General features: G+C 37.3%; 1 protein-coding gene across 1 annotated transcript; it reads right to left on the reverse strand.

The window, feature by feature from the left end:
* Positions 1-5598: 5598 nt before the first annotated feature.
* On the reverse strand, positions 5599-15764 carry trpc4b (transient receptor potential cation channel, subfamily C, member 4b). The gene is made up of 10 exons (XM_049576338.1): positions 15341-15764; positions 13442-13960; positions 9069-9405; positions 8648-8787; positions 8071-8378; positions 7765-7960; positions 7471-7665; positions 7240-7281; positions 7009-7098; positions 5599-6926 (listed from the first exon to the last, which is right to left on the reverse strand). The coding sequence occupies exons 1-10, from the start codon at positions 15716-15718 to the stop codon at positions 6381-6383; spliced, it is 2751 nt and encodes a 916-aa protein (XP_049432295.1). The 5' UTR covers positions 15719-15764; the 3' UTR covers positions 5599-6380.
* Between the last annotated feature and the right edge of the window lie 2036 nt (positions 15765-17800).

Consider the following 17800-nt stretch of genomic DNA (forward strand, 5'->3'; position numbering starts at 1 on the left):
CCAGACCCAGAGTAGAGGGAGCAGACTTAGAGTGGGAGTTTATATACCACAAGTCTCACCCTCCACTCAAGGAGGATGGCAACATTTCATGCATGTGTGGACCACCCAGAACTTCTCCGCCACATTTTTATACAAATATACTGTGATTTATCATTTTTGTTTGATTAATTATATTTAGTAAAACATTTTAATATATTAAATAATTCATGGAGGGCTATTATTGAAAATGGGACCATGCTTACATTCACAAAATACTTTTGTAATCTCAGTAAAATTTCCAGTCCCCTTTTATGCACATTTATGGGTTCACGCATTTTGAGGCATTTTTCACAAAAACATTCTAGACTTGTTTATTTCAATTGTTCTAAGAATTTTCCAGAAATCACATTCAAAATCCTGCACAAAGTGTTACTTGATTAAAGCATTCTTTACCTTACAAGTCGATTGCATTGCATTGAAAACAAGTAAAATTTTATGCACATATGAGCAGTTTATGTTGAGGAAAAAAAAAAGATTTTAAGGCTTAATATTAAGTTTTAAACGAACTGCTTAAACAAATATGCTTCTCAGTGTACTGCTTCAAATAGCTCTGTGTATTTTTTAGGGCCCTGAAACTCAGCACCACATTAAGAGACATATAATGAGCAGATGGGATACAGAATCCAGCTGCATCTTCTCTGTAAACGTGTCATTTATTTGGACCGCAAACAAAGAAACATTGCATAATCTCTGGCCTAAACAAACGCCAGAGAATTTATCGTATGAATCGCTCAGAATGAAGTTTGCACCACCTAGTGGTAGGAGGGAGTGCAGGCAGTGAGTCTCACATTATTTTAAGTGGATATTTCCAGTGTTAGGGGAGCTATTACTAAAGCAACACTGGAAGAAGGTGAACAACTGCAGAGACACCCCCGGGAGAAATCTACTTTGATTGATTAATAAAGTTACCTTGAAAAAATAGTTCATACTATTTTGTAAAATGATCGAATTGACAATGTACATGTGATATGAAACTATAACAACATATAATAATAGTACATAAAAGTCACATGCCAGCAAAAAATGCCCCTCAACTGAGTTTGCAAAAAAATTAAAATAAAAAATATAAAAAAAGAATAAAGTAAAAAAACAAACAAAATAATAATAATAATAATAATAATAATGATGATGATGATGATGATGATGATGAGAAAGTGCAGGGAATGTTAGCCTTGGTTTTGTATACAATGTCCATCAGTCAGACACCTGCCTTTCAGAAACCAGCGACCAAGTTGGGGTTTTGCACCAAGCAGGATTACCAGGTAGCTTCTTAACCCTTTGATGCACAACATGGGTCTAAAGTGACCCGACTGAGTGTTTATGTTCTATATCTTTGCAATAAATTAATTTCATCATTCAGTATTAGGTAATCCTCAATTAACTTGTTTTTGATCATTATACATCCTTATTTTATGTTTTCCTTTCTTACTTTTTGAATAAAAACCCTTTTTGTATCACTACCCTTCAAATGCACAACATGGGTCTAAAATGACCGATATCCATTTTCTATGTTAATTCATGTATGGCTGAGTGTTTCTATGATAGATCTTTGAAATAAATGTATTTTATCATTTATTATTCCAAGTAATCAGTAAATATCTTGTTTTTGTTGAGCACAAATCATCATTTTTATTTTTCCTTTCTTATTTTATGAACAAGCACAGCTTTTGTATTTCTACATCAAGTTTGCTCATATGGGTCAGCATTTGGCTGAGCTGTTTGTTTGCAAGTAGCAACACACTTACCTCAGACAGCTATTCACAGCTCAGCACAGCTCCCTTTGCACATCTGATACAGGTAAGTCTTGTTTTACAATTGTTCAAACATTACCCGAAGAAAATATTTGATGATAATTGCGAAATATTGTTGTAGCCTACATAATATTTGATTAGGTTTAGGTTACCTTGAAAGTAATTACTGTTAGCTAGCTAGCTGTTGACATATTCTATTATAGTTAGCTTAACTAACTACTTAGCCAAGTACTTAGTTAAGCTACTTGGCAAAGTAGTTAGCTAATTAGTTATCTAACTACTTGGCTAAGTAGTTAGCTAAGCTACTTAGCCAAGTAGTTAGATAGGCTAACTAACTTAATAAGGTGGTGTCCTCCAGACTTGCTCCGTTTCAACGAAAAAGCTCTTCTCTTCAATAAACTCTTCTCTTCACAGAAGTATCCATTAGTAGAAAAATTAGTAGAAAAATATAATAAAAAATCAGTAAAACTAAGTAAAATTGCAGAGCTACCAGACTTGAAGCACATGTTCTAGAATGAACCCCCCCACCTTGTAGGTGAAGTTAATTTTATTTAATTTTATTTTCTATAAGTTATAGCACCAGATCACAACAGAAGTCATTTAAGGTTACCTTTCCTATAGAACATGTCTATACCTTGTCCTTTTATTAAACAAACTCAATAGCCCTGTGTTATTTATTTAATTAACACCACAGCATGTCATTTCTGTCTCTACATAGCCATGTTATCTGTTATCAGAGGTATGTGTATGTGACAAAATGATAAGTAAACATGTTGCAAATATTGTATGAGTGTTTGGCCCCTCTCACTGCTAAAGTAATTATTTGAAACAAATTATTATTATAGTATTAAGTCATTTAATTATAAATCACACTAGAACGAATGGGTCATTTTTGATCCGTGTGTAAACTTGAAGTAGTAATACAAAAACTATTCTTGTTCATAAAGTATGAAAAGAAAAATGGAAATAATGATCTGTTGTAATCAAAAACAAGATATTTAAAGAATACTTGGAATATTCAATCATAAAATAATTTGATTTCAAAAGACAGAGCAAAGAAACACTCAGCCAGCATGAAATAACATGGGAAATGGATATGGGTCGTTTTTGACCCATGTTGTGCATTAGAAGGGGTGTGTATATGTTGTGCATCAAAGGGCATGCAACAACTTCTTTGAACATTTGTTTTTTTGTCAATTATCAATACTTCCGACTAATGGTGATCATACAGGGTTGAATTACAGTATTTTCCATTCCTTTCCGTTTATGGCTCAAAATTGTTTAAAGTTTCTGTAGTTAACTACACAAAAAAAGGTCGAAATAAGTAATTAAACTACTTGAGTCACTATGTAAATATAAATGTAGCTAATTACCAGCAAGCTAGTACTTGTATCTCATTAATTCAGCCTGTACATCTATCAAACTACTTTAATAATATTGTCAAATTCTTATTGGAGCAACACCAGCCTTTCAAGGCAACAAAACCTGATCCATTTCTCAAACTGTTTGGCAAGTGAAGAACTAACAGGGCACAGCCATTTGTACCTTCATATATGCAGTAGTACCATGGCTACAACTACAGACAAACTTTGAAAATTATTGTCTGTGAAATGGCTCACACATGCATAATTTCAAGCCCTAGAATTAGTCAAAGGGGATGATAATAAGCTACTCCTTATAAACAGCATGAGCACACCTGTCAAACATATAAAGGCAGCTATTTGTAGTATTATATATCTTTTTTGGTTGATTACTAATAAGCAAAATGAACCACAGCATCCAACATTAAGTTCTGACAGTGCAGCTGTTGTTTAGCTGAAGCAGAAGTTGTTGCTGCCCATAGCATACCCAAGTTGCATCACTTACACTATTCATTGTACCACATGTTGTTCAGCCTCCTGGCTAGCCAGATGTTACAAATGTGAGCAGGAAAGTCATGTCCTCCTGGCAACTAAGTCAATGGATTGTAAAAAAAAGAGGAAAATACTCAGGATCCAATATTGCGGCACAGCTCTGAAACAGAAAACCAGTGGCCTCAGTTATTCTTGTCTATCACGTGTGTATTTTTAACCAGTGACTTGAAAAGATCAGAAAATCATCCATTCACCAACCACGTGTCCATTAAAAAGATGATACTTTCAAGGCAGCAAGCCTCTTAAGAACTTGATTAGTGAAGGCCTTTAGAAAAGCACTTAGACATAAAATCCCTACCCGGGCTTTCCGTCTCTCAAAGACTGGAATACATTAACTTTACAATCCCAACATTCCATTGAGCAGCCAATTTTCTAACTAAAGACTCATACTCGTCTCACTTGCATGGAGAAATAATGGCACCGATGAACATGCTGCAGTGATAATGAAATGCAGTGTGGCTTTTACACTTTGAATCAGCACACTCTGAATCACTTACTTTCACTCACACACACACACACACACACACACACACACACACACACACACTGACACACAGACACAAACACTGCATGCGTCTCAAAGAACGGATAAAGTACGTTTTGATCTTAAGTGCGGTTTCCTCCCTTTGTATCTTGGTGGTAAGCTCCTTTTAAGTGGAAAAAGAAGAAATATCAATCTAAATTGAGAAAGCTCTACAGATACACTACAAAACCCCAAACAGTCTGTTGATTGGCTTTCTAAAGATAGTGTGGTTTGCTCTCAGCTGCTATGGTAACAGAAAGCTAAAGATTTCATCCAGCACCCCAGGTTGTCTGCAGCTTCAAGCTATGAAGGTGTGGAGTTGAATATCTGTGCAAATATATAAGTAATAAAAACTTAACTATCATTACAACTGATAAATAACTGCAAGTACTATCAATTAAGACTATACTTAATCACTAATTAATATGTTAGTGATTGCAGGTTAAAAGCAGAAGGTGGGCCTATATGATTATGAACACAGTCTTCATCATGTTCTGCACAGGTTTAGAAGTTTTCCACTTTAAATGTGTATATCAGTGGGTGTACAGTCTCTACACAGTGATGTTACTGTGTACTTATCTGCATTTAGCCGACCACACTACATTAGTGTTTTACAAGCTTACACATCACTAGAGGGCGCTTGATGCTTGATAGGTGGTAATAATCTAACACTCACTCTTTTAACCATGATCATAACATCATTAGAGAGCTGTAAATAACATAATTGATGGTAAGTGTTAAAGTTTAACAGTGGTTAAGCTCCTTATTTAACTTAGAAGCTTATTAAATCAAGATCAACATGTGGAATAGCCCCATTCAGGATTATGTTATTATATTACTGGATCATTAGTAGTGCTCTTACTGATTGGATAGGGAGGACATGATTACACCGAACAAGCATTTATTCTACAATAAAGAGTGCAACAAAGCCTTGAGCATAATGCTCCTGTTACAGGACAAAATGCACAAGAGACAAATCTCTCTGAAGGAGGATGCCCATGTAAACTGTATGTCTTGTGCACTATGTCGGAGGAACCTATCTATATACAGCCAGAGTGAAGGTAACAAACTATTTACTTGATTCTTTTCTGCAGTAAACAAGATGAGAGAGAAGTTTAATCAGTAAAGCAAACCAAAAGAAGGACCAACTCAGCAAGTTTCAGTAGTTTTCTTCTCTATCATTGTGCCATCTACTCTCTGTCTTAATGCTAATTAAATGCAGTCTGCATGTTTTTTAACACAGAAAACAAACTGAAAGGTGAGTAAAACGGTGTGTTGTAATCAACTCAAATCTGAAACACTGCTTTTTGATTCAGCAAACTCTTTTATTTAATTTCAGAGCAATTTCTTTGCATTACAGTACAAGCAATAAAACTGCACAGTAAGCAAGGTATAGTATATGATGTAGCTAGTTTAGTAATAATAGTAAGTAATAAGTGCAACAAATCTCAACTGGATTACATGGTGTGCATCCTCTGCTCCAACAACACAATTGTGAGTACAGCATTTCCTCTCATACTATAACGGTCAGGGAGGCAATGACAGTCACACAGAAGCTGACCCATATCTTTGAATTGGCTAGCTACTACATTGCCTGCTAATCAGTGGGATAATTTGTCCAACAACTAAACTTGTTTTTACTCTGTGTTAATTTTCTTGATTTGTATTCAGCAAAAATGACTGGATATACTGTCAGCATATGAGAAGTAATATTTTTTTTTCCACAGACAGATATTTTGGATACTTCTGCATATCACAGTAAGAGGACAGTTCAGGGTGGTAGCGGATAGCATAGGCAGCAGGGTGTCAGGGCTCTTTGGAATTAAATGCTCAAGGTAAAATATGCATGACTAACTTGTTTCACATTTCCCTGAGCATCAAGTTAGCACTTACTGAGGTCAGTTCCCACTCAGTATTGTTGTATATCTTCTATCAATCATAGGTGAATGCATGTAATATAATGTGAGATAACATGACATTATTATACCTTTTGTTATATTACAGAATACAAGATTATTTAAACTTTATGCATAGTGTAAGTTTTTACTGTGAGAGAATTTTGTTGTTTTGATTCTGACTCTGAATTGATTCTGAATTAAATTCAATCGACAAATGTTTTAAGACATGATTAACATCTTTCACTTGCAATCACAATCAATTTTTATATTTTTTTGGCCCATTTTGCACTTTCTTAATGTGTTCTTTGCAAGAATGTTCAGTCTTCTGAATGTCCTCCTCCATTTTCTGTAAGACTTCCACGATTACTTTCTTAGTCTTATGTTGTTCTTGGTTTTGTCCACCAGATCCCAATGTGTCTTCCTTTGACAGTGAAAATGTTTCATCACATTTCTGAAGGGGGGTTCTGTTCTGTCTCTGAAGGGACCCAACATCTGAGACATTGTTGGAAAGCTCATTATGAGTCTCTTCTCTGCAGGACACAACAAATGAGCTATTGGCTTGTCTGTTAGAGCCCACAGAGCTGGTGGTGGCAGCTCCACTCTGCAGGGTGGGGGTGGGCATATCAAATACATTCAGCTTCTGTTGAGGATCATCAGTTGGGAATTTGGGAAAATATCTGAACGAGTTTCCAGGATAAGCCAAGGTGGAGCTTGCCACATTACCTGTGACCCCACCTTGAGGTTTACCCCTCATCATTCCCAGGACTTCATAGCGGAAGCTGGAGATATCCTGCTTTAACTCCTATCAATTGTTGAGAACTAGAGATTAAATAACAGCAGGGAAAACACAGCAATGAAAAAAAGAGTAACTGACTGCATATTACCTTGAAATTCTCCTCTGTCAGCCCTTCCTCTGTCTTGGCATCTCTGATCATTGCGGCCACATACCGCTTCACAAGGTTCCTCAAAACCTCCTATAAAATACAAATTAAGGTAAAATTTTTAAGGTAAAACTACATATTCATTTTACATAAAATTTTATCAAAATATCAATGACAACCCAAAAACAATACATCAAAATTTCACAGTGTATTACAGAAAACGAAGCTGCAAACCTGATACTCATGGTTTAATCTTACATTTTCGGCTGCACGTCTCTAAATAAAAGACAAAAAATTCCATTAAGCAATATGTTATTTGTTTTTACAATGGTAGGGTGAAATGCTCTTACTTTACTTCTCAGTAGGAGATCATGGCGATCATTAACTTATTGACTAATACATTTCTGAAGAGAAAATGTAAGCTGTGGTAATACTGATAAAAGCAAATCTCTGGAAGCTCCTTACCCCCAAGGTTTCAAAGGTTTCAAGGTTTTTTATGTTTGTTCTCATCAGTAAATGTGTTTTTATCCATCCGAATAGATAATAAATTGACTTTGGACTGGGTATTATATTGAATGGAGATGGCAAAGTTCCTCCTTCTTCAAAATAGCTCATCCATAATTTTGTTCTTGCAAATTTCCACTCAATATCTGCATGATCCTGAAAAGACAAACAACAATTTTTCAAAACCATTTACAAATGAATACAAATACAAATGAGTGTGGTAAAACTGTAAAATAGGTAAGCTACGGTACTCACAGCAATGTGCTGGTAGGAGTTGTTCATCATCGCAATGAGCATATTCAGAAGCACTACCAGGGAGATGACATTGTATGTGCCAAACATGGTAGTGCCCACAAACTCAGTGAATTCATGTTTTGGTTTCACATTGGTCACATAGAGGGAAATCAGGCCAAATACAGACCAAAATAATGATTGCAGTGTCTCGAACAGCCTGAAAAACAAACAACCATAAATCACACTGTGCGCTGCTTAAAAACAAACACATTAATTATTAAGAATGCAGATTTGTCAGAAACAATTTATTTAAGAACTCCAACTTGCGTTGAGAAGGCGTTGTTTTGCACACTGCAGCGAATACCCTTGCAGTCCTCCTTTGTTTCATAATAAAAGTAGAGCTGGTTGAGGCCATTGGCAAAGGCTAATAACACTAAACAATAGATAAAGAGAAACTTGAGGATGTCCAAGAGCATGCGTCCCAGTGAGATTTGTAAGGGGCCCAGATGGGAGTTGGCAGTGAAAAGACAGATGAGGCGTAAGGAGCTGAAGATGTTGGCGATGGCAAACAGTGCCTCTGCAACCAAAGTTGGGTGCCACATTTCCCAGCTGTCTCTGGGTTTCTGCCCACTGTACTGTAATGAATACAATACTGTAATGAATAAAATGAATAAAGAGACTGCACCAAAATAGATGTTGCAAAGTTTCTTATTTTCTAGCGCACAAGGTGACTCCTCTACAGCAAAATTCAAGAAAAAACATTTATTAATACCATTTAAATTTATTCAACTTTAGATTAATCATGATTGAGACTGTAACAAAGTTAAAAGGTGAGGTTAATATACCACTTTTAAAAATACTGTGTTGAGATTAGAATGACTTTGCACTGTAAGATGTGCAGTACCTTTGCATAGGCAACAATCTTCAGAGAAATAGTTGCAAGATACAATGAGTTCATAATGAAGTCCATTAAGTTCCACCAGTCATCTATGTAGTCTTCAAAACCACTGTCCCACATCTGTTTGATCTCAGTCCATATAAAGCCTTGGAGAGATGAAAAAACAACAAAGGTCATTGGTCACTGTAATTCGTCACTCAAGTATCCACAGGAACACAATGTGATAAACAGCCACTGTGCAGATAGTCCAGTAACATATACTGCACAATCACACTCCTTAGTTTGACTTTTTCCAAATGTATGTTACTACAGTTTATGTACAAAAGTACAAAAGTGGATGATAACATGAGGATAAACAGCTGTCTGTTTGTGTGTGTGTGTGTGTGTGTGTGTGTGTGTGTGTGTGTGTGTGTTTGTTTGTTTTTACCAAGCACCCAGGGCAGGATCATCCATTCCACAGTGGTGGGAGCTGGGCCTTGATAGTTCGCAGTTGTGGTGGCTATATGCTGTGAGGCCAAGAGGAGCAGGAAGAGGAAGGTCAGGTAGGAAGCAGTGTGACAGATGAACTTGATGAAGGGCTTACGGATGAATAAACCATAGCGGCTCTTTGGAGAGATCAGGTAGAAGATGGATAACAGTGGGAAGAGGAGACCAATGAAGATACATGTGATGAGTTTTCCTGCCCAGTGACGCCTCCTCCAGCCTGGGAACTCATCATACCACCGAGACGCCAGCAGCTGCTGACAGTTGGGCTGAGCAACAAACTGAGAGAAAGGGACAGACAAAGAAAGACATGTTAACGAAAATTAAACTTTTGCTTTATTTACCTGCATGTCTTAGAAATCCATTTAGAAATTGATGAACAAATCAGAGCACAGGCCATTAAGCTTAAATCACCTCCATCCACAACTTCTAAACAGCACTGAAAAACAAAATTATACACAAAACCAGACAAAAACATTATCTCAGGACCATAAAGGTTGTATTCAAAACTTCAGTGTCATGTTTGCATTACATAGTATCACACCATTGCTGCATTTCGGCTTGTAAAACTTTAATTACTGTATATCATTATCTTATCTTATCTTAGCTAGAAATAGCACTGGCATTTACATCTTTGTTTTTGTGTAAAAAAGCATGATTCATGAAATACATGCAAAAAAAACTTTAGAACAACAAATATGCAACTTCTTCTGTTGTTTTTGGTCTCTGCAAAAAAAAAAAAAAAAAAAAATCTTACTCCACTAAATCTTTATTCATTATTGTGCTGTGGTGTCTAGTCCACAAGTATGTTAAGTAGGAGTGGTTATCCCTTAATATTTTGACAAGACACAGTAATGCTGCCACTAAACCATTCAATTCTTCCTCAAAATAGCAAGCTTGTCTGTCCCTTACATGAGGCTTAACAGGACATGCACGGCTCCCTCAGTTTTTTGTTTAACAACCCAATATGTGGAATCTTCCTGAAGTCTCTAAAACTATCCATCAGGAACCCCTCCAAGTGAGGACATTGAACCAACATGTGTAAAAGGATTTTCAGTTGCTAATCAGAAACAACAGCTCTCCCCAGATACACCATGTGTCTGCACATATCATTTGCCTAGCATACACTGTTAAATTGTACAGGTAGCACCAGCAGACATTTGGGAAATGTCTGGACCAAAAACACCTCGTTACACAGATGTAACATAAATTGTTTTTTCCAGAAGTCTCAAACTCTCCCATGTATGACACTAAAATGACAAAAACTGCAAAGCCACCTTCTGCTACAAAGGCAACATTTAGGGATGTAAAACACATGCTTCAACATTCTTCACTTCATTGGAGAGAAAGAGGCAAAGGCCATACTTAAAAGTCAAGGCACTCATGAAATAACGTGCAGCAAAGCAACTGCTTATGCTTTTTACATTATTTTAGCACAAGTTATTTAACATCCAATCACAAGAGTTGTAAAACACTACACATGGTTCATGAGACACAAAATTAATGACAGATTTTTATCTTCTAAGCATGAAAGACAAAAGTTTTAAGTGGGCAAATATTTTCGAAGTGTTCTCTAATGCTCTGTTAAGAAGAGAAGAACTGTAAGATTTGATAGAAACATCTGCTCGACATCTGCAGACAGTGATTGAAGTTAATTTCATCTTAACAAAGTTACAGCCAAATGGATCCCCATTATGGTACTATAGCATTAAATTGTGGGTGATGAGGTCATCTATCAATGCAGAATCTGATGAGTTTAATGTTTCCTGTCTGTCCTTGTTGTTGACTTGCTATAGCATGACTGGAGGCAAAAAGTGGCAACTGGCAGTACCAGAGTTTGTCTGAGGACATTTTTGGAAGGTGAAAATCACCCCATCCACATGTCACACCACCCTTCCCCTCAAATAGAAATACGAATTTTGTCCTGAGGCACATTCTTATTGACGACATACCATATAATGACTATTAATTCAAATTATAATAATTAATCAGTTTACTTGAACATGATCAGAATTGGTTCCACAGAAAATTCTTATGTTATTCTGTCATTTTTGGTAGATTCAGTTTATGTTTCCTCACATGCATACTGATGGTCAAAAATGATGACACTTATCTTCCAATCTGATCCAAGGGATAGTCAACTTCCTCAATATCCAATCTTAAAATGAAAATGAAACTCACTCAGACATCTGTTTGTTTGTGTATTTAAAAATACAGAAAAAACCTGAAGTCAACCTAAGGTGGCATTCACACAAAATCAGGCGTTGCAGTGAAAACGACGGTACTCCTTTTCATTTGAATGTAGGTAGTGTGGCAAGCCTGTGGCGGTGGGATTGCAAGGGGTGTTGAAAAAGTCAAATACTCAGTTGCTAAGATGGCTTGCCTTCTATAGTCAGACTCCACCTTCCACACTCACACAAATGGGCCATTTTAAGTGACACTCCCCACATTGCCAAACAACCCTGCAGTCCCTTATGTGGTGTGGATGCAGTCTAAGTTGTAAACCTCTTTGAAGACAAGTCCAAGAGTTATCATTCCAGATAAGTCCAGCTCAAGTCTACAGTCGGTCACAACAAAGTTTTCATAAGCCAACAATTTTTGAGTTCTCTAAATACAAGCCATTACAGTGACACAGCAGAAATGCTATGGTTTTAACTTATTGCTTTTTCTTAATTGTATCTTTTAAAATGGCTCAGAACAAATCCCTTCAATGCATTCTGATGATACATCTGTAAAACAAAAGGTCCAGAAAATGACACAAAAAGGATTTTTTACCACCTGCTCTTAAAGATGGGGGTCAGAGTAAAGCATTGTTTGAAGTGGCCCTGGCTCATTGAACAATTAAAATATTTAGCTTGTATAGCTAACATGTTCTTAAGCAGGACTTAGATGTAATCACAAAGAATGAAGGTATCAACAACAAATGGAGAAAAAACATTAAGCTCTTTGTTTTACCAGGTTAACTGGTTTATCTTTATTTAGCCTCACTCTGAATTGCATTGGCGAAATACTTAATAACACAAGATAAAGTTGCTCCAGGATTTCACTGGTTCAAAGCTGAAAGCATCTCTGTTTCCACAGCTCAAGTGAAGTTGAGTCTTCAGGCATTCAGGTCTAAGAAAAGTCCAGTCACACTGCAGATAAATCTGTCATCATTACCATTATCATTACTATAAGTATCATTCTTTTCATTATGATTATTGTTATTTGTAGTAGAAGTAGTCATGTAGGTAGTAGATGATGAATGTAAAATGTAGTCTGAAATCGACCAAATAAAACTTGTCCAAAACAAATAGCCACTAAGCCCTCTAAGTTCAGCTGTAAAACCTTTTGCCACAGACCAATAGTGGTACATCGAGTTGTTAACAGTCACACTGATCTTCCTTCCTGACATTGCTAACTGTCTAATTAAAAAATAAATATGAAAAGCCAAAACACTGCATGCAAAGCCTCTTAAATGCTGAAGGACAAAATCAAATTTATATGTAAAAGATTATGCACAGATTTCATGAGCCTTTAATTCTACAAATTCTACACAATTGCTATGTACAAACATGACCCATAAGCTCGACGAAACAAACAGAACAATCCCGACCTGTTTTTTTTTAACTTGTGTAAATGTAGTAAAAGGAAATAATTCCACATTATCTGACCTGCCTCTATGAATAGAAATCATTGTTTACCAGCCCCATTGTTGTCACCTGTTGCTGTGTTAAGCAAATATCCATGTAAAATATGTACATTTACAGATATAATCCATTATAAACTTTATAAGTAATGTGCTTTAGCCACATAAAATACCTTTGACACATCTTATTCTGTTCCTGTGTCAGTGGAACAATGACAGAAAGTTGGCAATGCATCTAGGGGATAAATACTCAAAAGATGTTAAAGGGCAGTAAAAGGTTCCCTCCCTAATTAAAATATTATGAGTATGTATTTCAGGGAAATGGGCATCACTTATTCCATCATTATCCCCAATTATCTAATTGTCATGGGACTGTCTGAGAGTGCTACTGTAATGCATTTCTAAGAGCCAGCCTGGCAATTATGTGTTGTTCCAAACTCCCAAAGGACATCTCCACCCATCTCAGGCCATTAACAACTCATCTTGGCACTGTCCTTGTTATCCAGTCCATGTTGTTCAAAGAATGTAATCTTTGTTTTACTTGTTCCACGAGTGTCAATATTTTAAAGCCTGGCAGTTTGCAGTATGTCTGTATGTGTGCCAGTGTTACCAAGACAATTGTTATTGTACTGCTGTAGGCAACAGCAATCCTGTGATAAAGAGGACATCATAATCAACAAAGAGCTTACCTCTTTTTGGCAGTATTTGATAGCCAGCTTCAGGCGGGCCAGGTCATTAGTGTTCTCATCTATCAGAGGGTTAATGTCATCACGATAGTTAAGGATTATTTCCAGCTCTCTAGAGCTTCGGGTCTGATCCAAGAGGTCCTTGGCAAATTGTTTACACATATGGGACAACTCCTCATACTCTGATTTAAACTCGTTCTCCACTGTGCTAAGCTCCTTCAGCTCCCAGCTGAGTTGAAAAGCCGTGAGGAAAGGATCCTCGCTGGAGAGGGCGATTAGAGATGGGCTGGAAAGGGCCTTGTAGATGTTTATACGAGAGCGTGAGTGACGTAGACCATCCACGTCTGAACTGGACACACACTCCAAGCAGTTGCAGCGCACAGCATGTGGCTGAGGTATGGAAACACCTCTCTGAACAAACAGTTTGATGATCTCATAGTTGTTGGTGTGGGCTGCAAGGATGATTGGAGTGATGTCTGGGGTAAAGTCTGAAAACTGTTTGTCCAGTAGAATTGGTGGGACCTTTTCAGGAAGCCAAAGGGGGACAAAACAAAGAAACATGACATGAAAAAGAATCATTTTACAGTATACTATTTTATCAGATAGTTCATAAAAGAAAAAAGTTTTTTAAACCCCATCACAGGATCTGAAACAGCTGGTTTGAATGGGTCTAATTTCATCTATCTCATGTCTCTGAACATCTTGTCTAACAGCAAGCACACAGCTAATGGCTTGTGGTTCAGCTGGCCTCAAAACATCTTGCTGGTTGGAATCAACTACAGTCTTTTTTTCTTTTTTCTTCTCTTCACAGAATACACCAAATCTATTACAGCGAGACCCAGCAGCGTCGAAAAACATATTTACAAAGATGTCAAGAAGTTGAACGCAAACCAAACAGTGGAGAATTACTTTTTGTTGTAAAAGCTGTGGCAAAAAGACCCAAAGCAGCACATCAAAGAGTATCAGTGCTGCAACTTTCAAGCAGGAAAATAAGAGTTGGATTCTTTAAATAGATACAGCCCGGTCTGAAACTAAGAACAGAGGAAAGCAAGTAATTACATGTTTTCTGTATCTTTATCAGTTTTAGACCAAAGAATAAAATGACTGAAAACATCTCACTGCCAAAGCCATTTTAATCAATCTGACACAATATTGACCAAAGTGGTTTCAATGTACCATTCTAGCAACTTAAAAATTTGCTGTTCAGCTAGTACAGGTGTTAATGAAAGGCAGGCATGTTACCACAATCTCAGAATGTATTTTCCAAAATGGTTTTGATCTACAGAGTTGTGGAGCGCTGTAATCTAGTGCAGGAGAGCGGGGTGGAGTCTGGAAAGGTTGCAAGTGTATCCCAAGGACGCTATCAGAATCATATGAACATATATGACCAGCTGGTAGCAGAGATCATTTGACAACGCTGCCAGAAGTAAATAATACAGATAAACTTAACAGTTGGGTAATATACTATACTCAGATATAATCAGATACTGTATTTTTGCCCACTGACTCCTTTTTCTGTGCAGGCATGGACATGTAAGCATTTGCAATGCACACAGACTGCAGAAAATATCACATAATGGAAACCACTTCATAAGCCTAACTGGAGTGAGTAGCTGACAGTGAGGCACCATGATTCCTCTGCCATAATTTAACCATGTTCAGTGATGTCATTACCTTATCAAAGGTTCCTGGAAACTCTGTACAGGGGTTAGTAACAAATACAAATTTGAGTATACAGAACAGTAATTGTATGAGATGTAATTGTGTGGGCAGAGGAAGTTTTGTGAATGCAAGGCTGTACAAGAAATTACATTGGCAAGAAAGGTTAGCAATATGTCTATAAGACTTAACGCCTGTGGGAATTTAAACTGTATGTGAGATGTTATCATGGATCAACATTACCTGTTTTTCCCCACGTGGCTTCTTGTGGTTGAGAAGCAGCTCCACAGCACCCACCACTTCTTTGCGAATGGCATGGAGCAGGGCATCTCCCACATATACATTGTAGCTGAGCAGCAGCTCAATGATCTCAAGGTTCTCATTTTCAATGGCAATGAGCAGAGCTGTGCGGCCCAGGGGGTCGATGCAGTTGATGTTGATCCTGAAGTAGATCTCAGCCTCCTCTAGGGCTTGTTTCACACTGGCATAGTCCCCCTTCTCAACAGCCCCCAGGTAGGCCTTTTCCAGGGCCGAGAGCTCAGACTCAGCTCGTACGATCCGCAGAGCGATGCGGTCCCTGTATGAGGAGTTTTCAGTTTTCTTGTAATACAGCTGTGACATTGCTGCTCCAGCATCACAAACTCTACTTAGAATGGATGAGAAATAAAAAAACAGGGGAAGATAGGAGATCAATTTTCAGTGTTAGCTTTGATGTTTCAGAAGGTGGAAAAATATGACCATCAAAGCTATCCATGAAGACACCCACTGACAATACAATATAATTTTAAATATAGAATGGAGGAATAATGTATTGTAGTTCAGAATTAGTTTATAATGGTATTTTTAGGACATAAGGTGTTTGGCCAAAAAAAAGAGTCAGAGTTTTTTTTTGCACACACTGTCTGTGCAAATCCACAACAGTCAACATAATCTGAAACATGGTTAAAATACATGTTGTCTAAGAAAGAAAACCATTTCAACAGTTTGTAAGAAAAGTGCTTAATCCCATACAGTATTTTGACGCCCAAAATGATCATGCACAGAAGAAACACTGGAACTTTACCTACCTCCTGTTGCTTTCCAGTTTTCATTTACTTAAGACCCACTCAAGACCCACTCGACCGAGAACCAGAGGGTGCAGCTGTCAACTTGAGCGGTCGGATCCTCCACTGGAAACACCGTAACTTATTGGCATGTCATGCAATTCCCTGCCCACCCCTTTCGCTCTCTTGCTTGGAGGGGCATTACGGAAATACTACTGCCCTACATGTGTCTCTGCATAATACACGCGTCGGATGAGGTGGGAGCACAAGTTGGCTCTTGTATCCTCTCGCACAAACTGCGCGCTCAAAACTGATCGGCAGAAAACGCATCTTCAGCCATCACCGCCCCTTTACACTTTGGATTGCTGTTTTACACTAGAACAAGTGTTTCTCATAAAGAAAAACAGCTGCCCGCTGTTCATTTTCATAGTATAGTATAATCCCATTACATTTTCCGGATAGTCATGCTGAAGTAGTTTTTTTTTTTCTTTCCAAAAACAACTGGGCGTTTTGTTAGTAACACATGTGACAGTAAAGAAATTCCCATATCATTGTTTGTTTATTTTTATCTTTTTAAGTTTTTGCTGGCTAATTAAAGCAAAATGTATGGACTGAGGGCTTACTGAAATTGCAGTGATATTTATGTATGTATTCATCATTTTTTGATAGATTAAAATCATGATGCCACTGGAACTGATCAACATTTATTCAACCCAAGCACCTTAAACTCTTGTCTCTTTCATATAGATTGATAAATAATGTACGATTTCATACTATAGTGGATAAAACAACACTGACTGAACATTCAGAACATATGGAGATACATGCATTGAATCAACATGTTTTGAAAATTGTTAATGAGATTTATGCATTATGTGACATATTTATTGTGGCATTTCCAAAAATGTTTGTTTTCCAACTTTAAACGTGACAGAGCAAATTTTTTCTAGATAGGCTAAGTTTGAGGTTGCACAGGGTAACAAGATGTAACACATTTATTAACTGATAAAAGGTTGGCCTAGTGTAGAGTTGGAAAGTTGAGGAAATATTAGGAGTTTTTGGTGATTAGACCCCATCGTGTTGTCATATTTTACATGAGCTGTACAGGAATAATGTTGTCCCCATGATGGAGTTGTGGTTTGCGGTATTGAGGGCTGGCTACCACAGTCATGTCGTCATGAAAGTTACTGCCTTGTGTTATGAAAAAACACTGACTGGAATAGGCTACAAATGTCTCCTTCACAAGTACTTACCTGACACACAAACATTACAGTAGTATCAGGGACTCTTACCTGAAAAGAAGAACATTTGAATAAAGGATATGTGAACATTAACTTTCCTCAATTGCGTGAATCGACTGGAGGAAGGAAGCACCGTGTGTTTTACATAATGAAGCTCAACAGCTCTACCAAACACCGGCTAGAGGCTTCTGGTATCTGGTATTAGGATGATTTTATGAATATAAAACATAAAACACGAAAATATTGTAGACCTACTACAGCAAGTGCATCACTATAACTTAACACAATAACTTAAATTTCACAGTGAAAAAAGGAGCAGATCAGAAAACAGTGAAGATTATGAGTAAATACATGTATCAAACTGAGGGGAATAGAAATAAAGGCTGGCCTCTGCCTGTTTCAAATAAGGCTTGGTACTC

Source organism: Epinephelus fuscoguttatus, linkage group LG5 (genome assembly GCF_011397635.1).
Source record: "Epinephelus fuscoguttatus linkage group LG5, E.fuscoguttatus.final_Chr_v1".
In the NCBI taxonomy this organism is placed as follows: Eukaryota; Metazoa; Chordata; class Actinopteri; order Perciformes; family Serranidae; genus Epinephelus; species Epinephelus fuscoguttatus.